Below are 14915 nucleotides of genomic sequence, written 5' to 3'. Positions count from 1 at the left end.
AACTAAAGAACAAGTATTGAGCATCGGATTTTAGTAGTCCTCCAATAACATCCAGCATCAACATCTACTTATAACATGCATCTGGATTTACGTCTCCACCTCAAACACTATAGACTTTAATTCATCTTTTCAACAAATTATCTGCAGGATTTAAGATTCTGCTCGTGCTTTTAATTTTTTCTGCAGTGAGCTTACACACGGAAAACTATACTATATACACTATGTTGCTATGAAATAAACCACGGACTCATATATAAAGAGGGTGGGGTGGGCTATATTTAGAGGATTACGACGACAGGTGAAAAAGTCAATTTATGGAAATTTTGATTCACATTTATTAATAGCTAAAAAATACAGTTGGTTCTTAGAGTAAAAGTTTTTAAACATAAAATTGTCACGAAGCTGTTCTTTAAAATGTTACAATAATACTAATGCTAATAAATGACTTAAATGTGTCATACTACAGAGTAGCGGTTGACCGATACAAACAAAGTCGCTGAGTGTTATAAAGTTGCCATTTTTATTTAACGTTGATCCTGTGATCATGTTTACATTGCGCAAGTATTTACATCCTTTCATTCAACCATCAAACAAACAAGAGTTAGATATCACACAGTGTAAAAGCGTCCCTTGCCACAACATACGTACTGCGAAAAAGCGGACCAAAAATAACAAACAAAAGACAAGAAAAACATAGTGAAGTCCTTTGATTTTCCTGGACGCGTTCCAACTTTTATAAAGTTACTGTCTTTTCGCTAACGCGTGTCTATTTAAATATTTTTGTTTTTAAAATTATTTACGGTGTTTCTATTGGTACTGATATCAACGAGGGTCCTGCGAAGAAGATTTCGGTGCATTTAAAGTTCCATTTGAGCTATAAAAGCTGTGCAAGCACAGTAATCGCTTAACCAGTAAACTGAAGTTTTTTTATACTAACCCTCTCAGATTTCCGTTTTTTCACAATGCGTGCAGGTGGTTGGGTTACCGGATTAGGTGTCATGCGCTCAAGCAGTGAATGTTATTATTATTATTATTATTATTATTATTATTATTATTATTATTATTATTATTATTATTATTATTATTATTATTATTATTATTATTATTATTATTATTATTATTATTATTATTATTATTATTATTATTATTATTATTATTATTACTATTTTATTAGTAGTACTATTCTAACATTAGTAGTACTATTCTAACATAGTAGTACTATTCTACCTTTTAGTAGTACTATTCTAACAGAGTAGTATTATTCTATCAGCAGGACTATTCTAACATAAAGTAGTATTATTCTAACCTGTTGTTATAATAAGACCTCTCTGCAATCCATTTCCAAAGGGTAAATTTGACAGATTGTGAAATACAAAATTGTGCTCTGGATCTCATTTAATATCTGCTTTCGACATAATTTGGAATAGTAAACAAAAAAATGTGTTTTTTTCACCTAAGTATCGCTTTAGGCACTAATTGGTCGAAATATTTGAAAATGATTTTTTAGACAAAGATTAACACAGCAAAAAAAAGTATGCCGAACATGATGATGGCATTAAAAACACATTTTTTGTGACCTAAGTACCGCTTTCAGCAAGTTTAAAAATCTTTTTTCTTTTTTTTTCACAAATTATGCAGGAAACATAAACACAACAGACCTATTTAAGTCCCACCTATCTTGAATTGTAATGTGTGGTTCTAATAGACCATTGTACTTATTCAGGTATTAGATTTCAGGAGGTCACAGGAACACAGTTTCAAAAGAAAATTTTGTTTTTAAATATAGCAGTTGTAGTAGGCTATTTATTGGATAAAAAGTTTGCGATTTTTTCAGGATTTATGGACTTTTTCATGAAGAATAAACTTCGTTATTTGGTGGAAAAAAAGGCGAAAAACGATGCGACAGACAAATGAATTGCATAGAAGAAAGGTCTAGCGGTGCAATTTTCTCTTTCTTTTAGTCTGATAAACCAACTTGTTTTTCTAAAAAAATTGTTTTTTACAAAGAGAGTATTGGTTTGTCTATTTACAAATAAAAATAATAGCTACACCACGTAATTAACACCAGCCCTATAATAATAAAAAAGTACGTTAAGAACATATGGAAAGTATTGGGGTTCGTTTACAATTGAAAAGATAATTAGAAATTCAATCATAACGGTTAATGAAAAAAATAAGCGTTGTTGCAACAAAAATTTATTTGTACCAGAAAGCAACTAAAACAAAATATTTCAAACAGGGGTAAACATAAAAAGTCTTAGTCCTTTGATCGTTACTATTTGAATAGTATGTGACGCAAACTGGAGTGGACCTAAATGTGGAAAAAACTTATTGTTTCCTTTCGTAAGTATGTCTAGTACGCAGTTGAGCAAATGAGTATTTTCCCAGCAATTCACAACCTTCCAAGCTTTCTAAAACTCTATACTCTGTAATTGGCCTAAATCTTATTATTTTAGCACATTTTGCTTGCAACTCTTTAATTTCACTACTTGAAAACATCTTTCTTAGTGTATTGGATTTTTTCGCCTCGATCTCGCTGTAGGATAAGGTGTCATCGAAGTTATCGTGATGTTCAGGATCTACTTCTGTTATTTCTCTACCAGATTGTTTGGTATGGTGAAAATCGACATCACTTACATCGTTTGCGTTATCGTCGGCTTCAGTGTTTAGATCAAAGTGTGTCTGAAATATATAATATGTTTAAACAGAGGAAATGACACCTTTCCTACACAGACAATTTATAATAAATTCTTCATACGATGTTTCGACGTCTTTTTGGATACACTTTTTTACACACATTTGATTTTGACATGCATTTTAGGCGAAAGGAACCGAGTGCTAAGAACTTCACAACTTTAGTAAAGAAGATCACTTTGTATTTTTAAATGCATATTAAACACAATCGTTGAACATACGAAACATACATATCGTATCACTTTTCCATTTACCCTGAAATTTTTAGTAGCTCTTTTTTTTCATTTTGGAATTAAAGGTAAAAAATTTTGATTCAAAGTAGTAAAAAAGGCTTCTTTACAACCAAAAATACACTAAATAAGCCACATTTCATTAAAAAGGTGAATAAACCTTTTCGGACTTTTTGTCTAATTGGCACCTGAGTATATCGATAAATAGTGGTTACATAGTTGAATGTCATTAAAGTATCAAAATAATACTTTTTTTTGAATAATTTTAAACAAACTAGTCGTTTAACCCGTGGAACAACCCACGGAAATTAGCCGACGTAATTATTTCGCGCACCTGTTATGAGATTACTCTGTTGTAGCCATGGTTCCTGGAAATATACACTTATAAGCACGGAAGCAGTGTAAACTACACTATTTTTTATAGTATAGATTATTGGAAGTAGTGTTACGCCGCTTTCTCGTAAAATTCATATATTTAACAAAAACTGACGCATTTTTACGACCTGATTGAGGTTAAGAAAGAGGCCTTTCTTGCAAATAGCTTTTAAAAAACCAAATTTGACATTTTCTTACACTTTTTGTTCAGTTAAAAACATAATAAGTTTCGGCAAAAAAAATTAAGCACATTCAGCTTTATTGTTGTCAAAAAAAAAAAAAAATGGTTGAAGATGAAACAAAATTTTACAAATTAATATTCAAATTTATGTTTAGAAGAAACAAAAAATCACTTACTTAATTTTTCTAAAATTTATTGTTCTCCTATTATCAAAAACTTGTTTTTGTTAATTTCCTTTCAAAGGCGCGAATAATTAAAGCTTCTTTAATGAAATAGATAACGCCGCAACTTTGTTTGTCCGTGTAGTTATTTATAACAAAGAAACTGCATCGAAGGAACAATAAAAGTTAATTAACCATGAATTTTGTATAAAAAAACCTTTTGAATTAAACTTTTGGACTACGCAAAAGACAAAATAAGAATAAAACTTTAAAATAGCGTAGCAAAAAGATCAGAGAGCTGCGCGCAATTTCGTGCGTGGTTAACACAAGATGCTTTTGATGCACGAACAGACAGACGGAATACGGCTATTATTATAGAGACTAGCCGGGAGACCCGGCGTCGAAACGCCGGGTTAAGCCACAAGTAACTGTTGTTGATCGCCTTGAGGAGCGCTTAATAAGAACCGCAAACTGTGCGACCCGGTGAGGTGGAGCGCTTTAGTACGGGTATGCAGTATGTCGTAAATCAAGTGAAGGGCACACACCATTGCAGTGTTGCGACTGTAAGATATTTAAAAAAAAATAATTTCCCGCAACAAAAGCTGAATTAAAACAGTTTACAAACCGTTGTTACTCCGCCATAGCAAAAACAATCGGGCAATATTATTTTATTTTGCGGAATAAGTTTCCGTAAAAGTTCAAAACTTAATCATGACAGTGGGCCGAGAACGCATAATACCCTTTTCATAAAAAACTTTACTGCAATTTCGGTTTAACTTAAAACACAGGAAAAATCCAGTCGTTACCCCATAAAAAAACTAAAAAAACTCCATAATTGGAGTGCTCTAGTACAGGTATGCAGAATATGTCGTAAATTGAGTAAAGCTCACACAACATTATAGTGTTTCGGTTGTAATGTACTTTTTAAAATATATGTATATATATAAATTTACTGCAACTTTAACCGAAATAAAAACACAGTTTACAACCTGTTGTTACCCCGTCATAAGAAAAGAAAATAGTCAATATTATTATTTTATCTTGCGGAGTACGTTTCAGTAAACCTTAACAAATTAATCATAACACCGGACTGAGCACTTAGTACAGGTAAATGGTGTCACACATGCGTTATGGCCATAATAGCCTTTTCCCAAAAAAACTTATCGCAACTTCAATTTAAATAAAAAACACACAAAACACCCTGTTGTTAACACCAGGTTGAATGTTTATTGCAGGTAAAAAAACTTTATCACAACGGATTAAATAAAAACACGGAAAAAGCCCGTCATTAACACCAGGCTGAGCACTTAACATGTAAATTGTGTCATACATGAGTAACAGGCGTAATAAAATTTTCCAAATAAAATTTATCACAACGGTTTAAATAAAAACACAGGAAATAGCCCGTCGTTAACACCAGGCTGAGCGCTTAACAGGTGAATCGTGTCATACATGAGCATAGGGGTAATACCATGTTCCAAAAATCCTTATCGCTTCGGTTTTAAAAGAAATCAGTGAACAGCCTGGCATTAACCCGGTTAAGTTTAAAAAATTACTCAGCAATTTTATTTTGCATAATAAATTTTTAAATCAGTAATAAAAGTGGCCGCTGCCAACTGCATTTAGCATAAGAATTGTTAAGAATTGTGTTGCAGCCAAACTGCATTTGGCTACTTTCACTTGCAGCCAAACAGCATTTGGCTACTTTCACTTTTTAGCAGGATGTAGCTAAAAGAGGAGCTAGCTAGGTAGACCCAACTTCAACATAAAAATAAATAATAATATACCAAACTGAATAAAAACTTTAAAAGTATAGGAATAAATAAAGCTAGCTATAGCTAGCTGCCTCAAAATGTACGCTTTGTAGCTAGCCAAAAACTTAAAATTGGTTTGTTTAAGATTTATACGTAGCTAGAAAACGTGATGAAATATTCACCTTAACATGTGAAAACAAACTAAATAATCCTATAGGATAAAAAGTACTCAGAAGAAATAAGGAGGATTGAAAGGAAACCTACAAAGTTCACACCATCACTTCCAAACCAAAATGGCCTTCGTAGGGGTAGCATGTTTCCTCCCGTCGGCATGTTGAGGCCGCGAAGCACTTGGATTGGTCATTAGTGAAAATGGAGCCTCGTGATTGGTTTATTACAATGAGCGGCAAAGCAAGGCCGGTAAAAAAACGGGGTCCGCCGGGGATTCGAAATAAAGCTGCAGGGCCGCGGGGATTTTCGGCGGGTCTCGCTACTTGCTCCGCCATGTTGCGCAGAGACAGACAGACGGAATACGGCTATTATTAAAGAGATATTGATAAAAATATCTGTCGAACAATAGATCTTCTTTTTACAAAAATGCTGACGTCAGCAAGAAGTAATGCTGACAGCATGACTTCTTGCTGATTTTAATTTTCATATGACAGACATAATTTATACCAAGCGCGCCAGTCAAAAAACGCAAAATCAAGGGGAAAAACATTAGCGAATGACACCCTTCAATTATTTTCGCGGGAAAAACTTTCGCGACCTGTCATTTCTATAATTTTTTTGCGAGAATTACCTTTCGCGATGGGCGGTGGTGTTGAGAGCATTTGTCCTATTTTTGTTTCTTGTCTTTCAGTGAAGTACATGTTTCTACAAAAGAAATTAGCTACACAGAAAACAAAATTCGTGAGAATTAACTTTCGCGAATAGGCTGTGTCAACATATTGTGCGGGAATAAACTTTCGCGATTGGGGCCACAAATCGCGAAATTTCTTTCGCTAAAGTTTCTTTCTTTGAAGTAATATCATTTCTGCTTAGAAATAAATTACTAGATCGAAATTTTAACATTCTGTTTGAAGTTTCTGACAGCCAAATAAAAGTTGCTTAACAACATATCTTCCGTTTTATCATATTTCGTATTGCCCAAAAATGCAATTTTTCCTGATTTTTAGGTAAAATCCGAAAAAATCCTGTTAACCACGTGTGAAAACTTCCTAGAATGATTTTCGTTGATAAAAAGAAGTTATGTTGTTAGTCACAAGTTTTAAGTATCATCCTAGCGAAAGTTACTTTATTTTACGGATCTTGGAGGACCTCAAAAAAATTTAGGGGCTAGTGTCCAAAAATGGCCAATATCTAAGACTCTGGGAGGTATGTAACCTAAATATTTGGTAGGCAGGTGTCTAATAGATAAATACGAAAACTCAAAAAGTATCATAGCTATGCTACATAGCAAAAAGAAGAGGGGGAAAGGGGGGGAGGGGTTAGTCAGGAAGCGAACTGAATAGTGTTAATCCCAAAACTGACTGAAATGACACAAACAGTCATGCGAATACTTAAAAACTATTCTGAATGCTTACTTGATTGAATGAAGTTTTTTTTCTTAAGAAATATTCATTCATAGTTACTTCTAAATAACAAAATCACGTTGTCTTCAAACAGGGTTCTGTAACAAAAAAGGGTAAAAATTCATATAACTTGGATAGAAAACGTAGCCGCAAAATAGCGCTAGCTCGTCACGTGGCATTGTAACTTCGATTGTCGATTATTCTCCTGTCTCTAAACTCATCTGCAAAATAAGCTACACCTCCATTGCATAGCTTAACAGAGAAATATTACTGTACAAACTTTCGATTTTTTGAGTAGTATTATTCTAACATTAGAGATAAATACGTCTCAGCAGGTACCTGTAAGGAAAAATAATATAAAAAAAAGGTTTATCATTATACAGCTGCAGTCATGTTACTTCTATTTCTAACATTATTTTTTAATTATTTTACTATATTTCAACGTAGGAAGAATTTTCGCTGAAATGTTGAAACTTGCTTCCGTGATTTTGAGCATCGCGTAAGCTGAGATATGTTTTACTTGAATTTTCGGCAAATTGAAAAATAATAACAATAAAACAAAAGAGACTCCAAATGTTTATTGTACTGTTAAAGGACATTTAAAACTTACCCCAAAAAATATAATCTGGGTGTGAAAGGGATTATGGGTAAGATTTTATTGCCAATTTATTGTAGTAGTACTATTCTAACATGGTATTAATTTTTTAGCGTTTAAATAAATTTTAGACAAAATCCCTTGGTATATGAAATAAACAACTTATAAGTACACCATATATGAAAGGTTACCACTTGTAATCAAATAGAAAGAAAATTATGGCAATTTAAATTTCATGATAGAATAGTACTACTCAATAAATATAATTATTATTATTATTATTATTATTATTATTATTATTATTATTATTATTATTATTATTATTATTATTATTATTATTATTATTATTATTATTATTATTATTATTATTATTATTATTATTATTATTATTATTATTATTATTATTATTATTATTATTATTATTATTATTATTATTATTATTATTATTATTATTATTATTATTATTATTATTATTATTATTATTATTATTATTATTATTATTATTATTATTATTATTATTATTATTATTATTATCTTTCTACTAAAGCTGTGAATTAATAACTGTTAGAAAATATAAAAAGTTTGTTTACATGTCATTAGGTGACAGGACAGTTCCTCCTAGATAATCTTTTTCACGGTTGTTGAAAATTTATGTACGTTATAGGGAATTTCTGCAGAAGAAACCATTTTTATTTAATTGTATAAGAAAACGGTCTCCTCTTTCGAAAAGAATGGCATTATGATTTAGTAGTTTGATTCCACATTTTTATATTCACACGACGCCTTCGAATACAATTGTAGGAGCTAGTTCAGTTTAGTTTAGTATACCATAAAACAAATAATATTTACAAAATAAATAATTAAAAAAATTAATAAAAGTGTTAAATAAAAGTAGGTGCTTCGTCGAAGCAAGTCGAATATCGTTATATTAGGGAAGTAAAAGCCGTAGAGAAACAAAACTTAGGTTGCTCCTTATTATAACTCGATAAATTTATTTTGCATTCGTACATAAAATTCACTTTATTTCATTTGTATCACGGTAGCACTTCTCTGCTTTAACAGCCAGAAAGACAAAACTATGTTCATTGTTCGATTACATAACCCCATTCATGAACGAATGTGAAAATGATAAGTAGTTTATTGACATTACATTGATGACAATATTATGGATATAAATATTGGTTTTCAGACAAGAAGTAGTTAAACACGGTTCGAAGAAAGAGAGAGGGAGAGAGTTTAACATGATGAAGTTTTTCACGCTATTTTTAGCTGTATCTACAGTTCTTTCATACCCAAATAACAAAGGTAGGTTAAAAATTAAACTCTACAGCCCCTCCGCAGAGGTAAGAAAATTCTTTCATACTTGCTATGACGATTTTCTAGATGCCTACATAAAATAAAATAAAAATAAAAAGACTTATCAAATTAACATTTTGTCCAACCAAGAAGTGCATAAAATACCTGCCCTAGACTTTACTATTTAAGAACAATCAAACAGGAATAATGAATTTTTTGGCGCGTCAAGAAAACTTTATCTGAAGAATATTTTTAATCAACTAAATCAAGGTCGGCGGATTTATAACTTTTATCACTAAGTAATAATTTAACCGGGAAAGGAACTTTTTACCAATAATACACATTTGACATTTGCAGTGCCAAATATTATCTAAAGTGGTACACAAAGACTCTTGTATTTATTTTGAAAGATGATGAAGTGAAAAAATAATAAGACGAAACTTTGGCTTAGGTGCGATAAATTTTTTGACGAAATGAAGCTGCGACGGATTATTATCCGATAAGAGCATAGTGTAACTTATTTTTAGACAGTCAGGATGATTGCGGGAAAGCAGTTGCCGTTTTAAGTGGTAAAGTGCAAGGTATAATTACATTTCGCTCAAATAATTACTATGGAAATACCGAGATTACAGGAGAATTAACTGGCTTAAACCCTGGTTTACATGGGTTTCACATTCACGAGAGTGGAGATTTGAGTGAAGGTTGTAAAAGCGCTGGTGGTCATTATAACCCGTTTAATTTTGAACACGGCTCATCAACTGATTGGAATCGACATGTAGGAGATCTCGGAAATATTGAAGCAGATAAGGATGGGAAAGCTACGATTAAGATCTCCGATCATCAAGTGAAGTTATTTGGATACTACAGTGTCATTGGACGAGCTCTTGTTGTGCATCAAAAGAAGGATGATTTGGGGAAAGGAGGAGATCTTGAAAGTAAAAAGACTGGTAATGCTGGTGCCAGAGTTGGCTGCGCAGTAATTGGACATTCTAAATAAATATGGTATAAATTAACTAATTATTATTAGTTATTTTGTACGAATTTGTCTTTATCTGCTATCTGTTGCATAATAAAATAACATTTCCAATAGCTACGAACTTTTATATTACCCAATACCATCGCTTAATAAAAGAACTGATGATAAAACAAGGCCTCCAACCTAGGTAAAACTGAGGTAGTCAAGCCCCACCACACCCACCCACACCCACTTCCCTTGCTAATGTTAAACTTCAACGTTCAGTTTGTCAAACAACTGAGGAAAAAACGAGGATGGCCGGTACAGCTACTTGAATGCAAATCTCGTCCTAGTCAGCCATGCCAATAATAGCACAAGCAAGGACCTCTCCTATTTAACATCCCCTTCCCCTATTAAATAACGTGAATGACCCGTAAAAGGATGTAAGCCAATTTGTAAAACACTAGCCACAAACTGTCCTACCCTTTGTGTAGGTTGTGAAGATTGTCTCAAGGATTAAAGAGAATTCACAGTAATAACTGTTTTAGCAACCCAGTCACCCTCGTTCCCTGGTTTTTTGCCTTCATGATATGAGAGATATTTTTCGTCGTCTTCTCTCATATCAAAAAGACAAAAAAACCTGGGGACGAGGGTGCAACAATAAAACTAATCTAGCTAGAAACTATATATAGCCATCATGTCGGATTAGAGAGGACATTTGTACGGATTATTTAGTAAAACGAATTATCTCCTATTGTCTGTTGTTGACTGTTACAGGAGAGGGGAACAGCCGTGGCACGGCTGCTGCTTGAAGATTCGTGATGACTGAGATAATTTCAAAGACCAGATCCGTTGGTCTGGAATATCCCGTAAAATCTTGACAATTGTTTAGTTTTTGTAATATTTAGTTAGCATCAAATCAACTAAAGATTGGTTTTGCTGAAAGATTTGCTGTTTTTATATTAAGAGGTAATAATTTAAAGCTGCTTGTTTAAAACTTTACAGCACAACAACACATTTGGTTACCCTCTGCTTGTACTAAAGAAACTGCCTTCCTTAAGATTACGTACGCTTCATTATCACCATTCATTATCTCCGCTCTAACTTTAATTCAGCTATGAAGTGAGCCAAACTTGTTCGTAGGAGCTTTTTGCTTTATATCAAAATAGCAAGACATCATTTTTGCTATCTTTGATAATAAGAAAGCACCGTGCAGACACAAAAAGGCCTGAGGACGAGTTTGGATGTGGGGTATCAATTATTTTCATATTTATCTTCTTGTAAATACTTGTAAATCAAAAAAACTACACAATATTATTTGCGAAAAAAGCCAACACAAAATGTCCAGGGTAGAACTTTGCAGTTACGCTATATAACATGATTTATATCTGACTAAATGATGCTGTGTTCTGTTCAAAAGCTATTTCAAACTTAACACGTACCGAAACGTCAAACGCCTTACTAAAACCTATGTATAGATAAACCCAGTAAGCATTGTGTTATCATCATTCACTTATTGATACAACACAGTGGCGGATTAGGGTATGTCAAGCTAGTCGGGTGGACATACTTAATTTTCGTCAAAAGCCTTGTTGTTTCAATTTCAAAAAACTGCTTCATTTAAGCACAAAAACCTTCCAGGTTGGCTTTCGTAATGTGCTCTGGGTTGAATTTCTATAGAATTTCTACACATAATCACGCATGCATGTATTATATAGTTGAGCGCATATTCATCAATGATATGGGGTAATACGTAAGAAACTGCTTAATTATCCTGCAAAATTCAGTTATTTGCTTTAAATTACTGTGAAAATTGTAGCGTATACACCCTAATTTAATCTCGCTGTACTTCGACTTACTTGTTGTATTAGGGGGTGAAAAATATGAATAAAATATGACCGTAAAAAGCATAAACCAACCCCCGTAGTTTTAACACAAGTAAGTCAAATAAGGCGAGAATATTCATTAAAGGGTAGTGGCTTATGAAATACCGTTAAAAATCGTTAAAAACAAAAACAAACGATGCTTTACTTCGTCGCACAATGGTTTTTCGCAACAAAAATAAAATAACAAACAACATATTTACTATTGAAGATTTGTTATCCAGGTCATTAAACAGCAAAGAAATAAGAACTTGACAAAAATTGTACAACTACCCCCTGATAAATTTTGTTGCGACTGACTTGTGAAGAGATTTCCATGCTGAATTAAATATGAAACTTTGAAGCCGTAGCTAGCATGTGTGGTGTTTGTACAAAGTTTTTTTGTTAGCTGGAGAAAGAAAACTCATGATGTGTTTTTTTCTTAAAGTTTTGCTCTTAGTTAAGCTGGATAAAGAAAGTTGTTGTGCCTGTCAATACGAATTTTCGAATTAACAGCAGATGTGAAGTGGAATAAGCTGCTCTCAAATTTGAAATTTTTATAATAACCTAAGATCATTGGCAAGTTCAAGATGTGTGATTCTAATATAAAAAGAGCCTACGCAATTACTTGTGGTGGCGAACTCCGAGATTAGCTGTATTGTTGTATCTATAGAATTGCATAAAAAAATGTGTTAGCTTGCCATACGTCCTGAGTTTTAAAAGTTAGGCCTTTGAAATGAAGCTGACAAAGACTTTTTAAAAGAAAATTATAATAAATAGTATAAAATTAGGATAATTTTTTTAACAGATTGGCTGTTTATTTCTTTTCACCACCAAAAAATTCTTGGAAAAATCTTTCAAAACAATCTCCAAAAAATAGCTTGCCACATCAATCTGAGTTCTACAAACGTGCGGACCAGCACTTCACATACAATACCCATTCACAGCTAGAACTTTGGAAAAATTATTATTCACCATATACTGAATAACATTGTATAAACAAGACCGTTAAAAATTATAAAGAAAATCTTTTTTTTAAATTTTTTACTTAAAAAATGCTATCTTTTTTCTTAAAATATCTAAACTATTGGACAGATACATAATGCAATATTGTTTTTAAACCCATTCCAGAAGATTAGTCTAACAGTTTTATATAAAGAATAATAACGCTTATAAGCATATAGGGGAATTTTTTGAACATATTGCTCAGCGTTAGTAAATCCTTTTGATGTTCGTTTTTAAAGGTTAATTAACACCGCGACACTATCTGAACTTGGCCTTGTGTAATTATACCCTTAGTTTTGTGGTTATTTTTTAAAAGCTAAAAACGGGAAGGTCTTATACTCATATAGCTCATAAGGCAAGGTTTTAGTTTTCAATTATTTCTCCAATATATAGGCATAGCGTAAGCATACTCTTAAAGCCAACCTCGTCCCCAGAGCATCTTGTATCTTTCCTTACATCGGACATGTTCGTCTCGCCGTCCCGAGACAACAGGCGCTCGGAACGAGATTGTCTTCATGCCGGATTTTTATTCCCCGCATATTTCCAGCGTGATTTTGAATTTTCCTTTGCTTAAAGACATGTATTTAATTTTTAATTTTTACAAAATAGGCCAAAGAAGGCCTTCTCATGAAATTCAAAAATGAAATAATTTGGGTAAAAGAAGAATCATTGATTTGAAACTCGACCCGGGGCATTATGGTTAAAGCAATTGCATGTTTTGGCAATTTTTTTGTTAAAAAGTCAACCCTTCAAAATAAATAGTTTGACTAAAAAAAGTATTCCGTTCTTTTTAATAGCGCGTAACTAAGTTATGGTTGATCATCTTAATGAGTACAGACCATTCCAATAGCAGTAGCCATTATGGATTTTTACACAAATGAGCGAGTTAAACTCTGGGGCCTGACTTTTCGGTACAAAAGCATTCAGTGATTAAAAGCGTACAGGATTTTTTGAGAGATTTATAACCTAGCCTTGCACATCTTTGTTTGAGTCCATACTCTTGAAATATGCTAACTGTTGCTGATGACAGCATGGCATTGTGTCACGACGCTGGCTCCGACGTTAATTATTTCGTAGTGCGGGCGTGCTGCAGAATGCGATTAGCAAATTCTGAATGCTGTCTGTCCTACGTCTGTGCAAAAGAAGCGAGTTGCAGCCTTTCAGCTGCAGAGCTTTGTCCGTTTGACACTTTTGTTTTTACTTAAAAAATGATGTAAAAAATGCCTTTGTCTCAATATTTTTTGTCCAAGATTGAAGTTAGCCAGCAAAAAATCTTAATTTAAGTAAAACAGGTACTTAGGACCTAACAACACATTAAGAAAAGCGAGTATGCGACTATTATGTATAAAAAAGGACTTAATAACAAGGTTGTTGCACTTCCTCTGTAACACACAATCGAGAGATTTCAAAAGCTGTTTCTGTTTTTCTTTTTTTCTTTGCTTATCCAAAAGCTTTGCAGAGGGCTGTCGTCGCAACTTTTTCTTCATTCGAAATTTTAAACTCAGTCCATCGTTGCAGAGATACGAAGAAAATTTATTTCACAAGCTCGACAGATTGCTGCATTCTAGAAATAAGAAAAGAAACAGCATTCTAAAAACTTTTACTTCCTGTAAAAAACCGTACAAAAGGGGTTAGCTTTTAAGCGGGTGGGCTTATCTGCGGATGAATACGGTATAGTTGAACTTGTCAAATAGGGAAAATTAAGAAACAGAAGATTTCTTTGGTCTTGATTTTGTAGTTGAAGCATTGATGCAACATCATTTTAGCATCTACGCTTTAAATGCATCTATGGAGTTATGTTTCTGAGTTCTTTTGGAAGACAATTCCGTTGTTGCACAGCAGTGATGCTCACATTCATTGTGTTCTTGCAAGAGTTTATTTTTTTTTTATTAATCAGCTCCTTCTTTGAAGAAAATCAAAGAGGATAGCTTTGGCATTTCGTTTTTTAGCGTTTTTCAGATGTAGCCAATCTTATAATGTTATAAATGAGACGTACGTTTTATAAACCCCACGTTGACGTTTATCGGGATTGCGTTTACAACACGGACATAATAACTTTAGTTTGGCATTATTTAAAGGGCTACAAAACAAAAAAACCCTTTTTAGAAATCTCCAAAAATTAAAATTTCTAACAACAACAAAATTTCCCTCCAAAAAAGGAGATATTTTTGTACAGCTTTTTTTTACCCTGGGTGTGTCTCGAGGAAAACTTTATTTGGGTCTGTAAAATTTT

The 14915-nt window shown here is 32.9% G+C and overlaps 2 protein-coding genes across 2 annotated transcripts; one reads left to right on the top strand and one right to left on the bottom strand.

The window, feature by feature from the left end:
• Positions 1 to 1939: 1939 nt before the first annotated feature.
• On the bottom strand, positions 1940 to 5846 carry LOC130644881 (uncharacterized). The gene is made up of 2 exons (XM_057450656.1): positions 5660 to 5846; positions 1940 to 2682 (listed from the first exon to the last, which is right to left on the bottom strand). The coding sequence occupies exons 1-2, from the start codon at positions 5726 to 5728 to the stop codon at positions 2329 to 2331; spliced, it is 423 nt and encodes a 140-aa protein (XP_057306639.1). The 5' UTR covers positions 5729 to 5846; the 3' UTR covers positions 1940 to 2328.
• Positions 5847 to 8756: 2910 nt separating this feature from the next.
• LOC130646280 (superoxide dismutase [Cu-Zn] 5-like) lies at positions 8757 to 9949 on the top strand. The gene is made up of 2 exons (XM_057452456.1): positions 8757 to 8869; positions 9388 to 9949. Exons 1-2 carry the CDS (start codon positions 8806 to 8808, stop codon positions 9855 to 9857), a joined length of 534 nt encoding a protein of 177 aa, XP_057308439.1. The 5' UTR covers positions 8757 to 8805; the 3' UTR covers positions 9858 to 9949.
• The last annotated feature ends 4966 nt before the right edge of the window (positions 9950 to 14915 follow it).

The sequence above is a fragment of the Hydractinia symbiolongicarpus genome, chromosome 5, assembly GCF_029227915.1.
Source record: "Hydractinia symbiolongicarpus strain clone_291-10 chromosome 5, HSymV2.1, whole genome shotgun sequence".
Taxonomy (NCBI): domain Eukaryota; kingdom Metazoa; phylum Cnidaria; class Hydrozoa; order Anthoathecata; family Hydractiniidae; genus Hydractinia; species Hydractinia symbiolongicarpus.
This window is presented reverse-complemented; position numbering and strand designations above follow the sequence as displayed.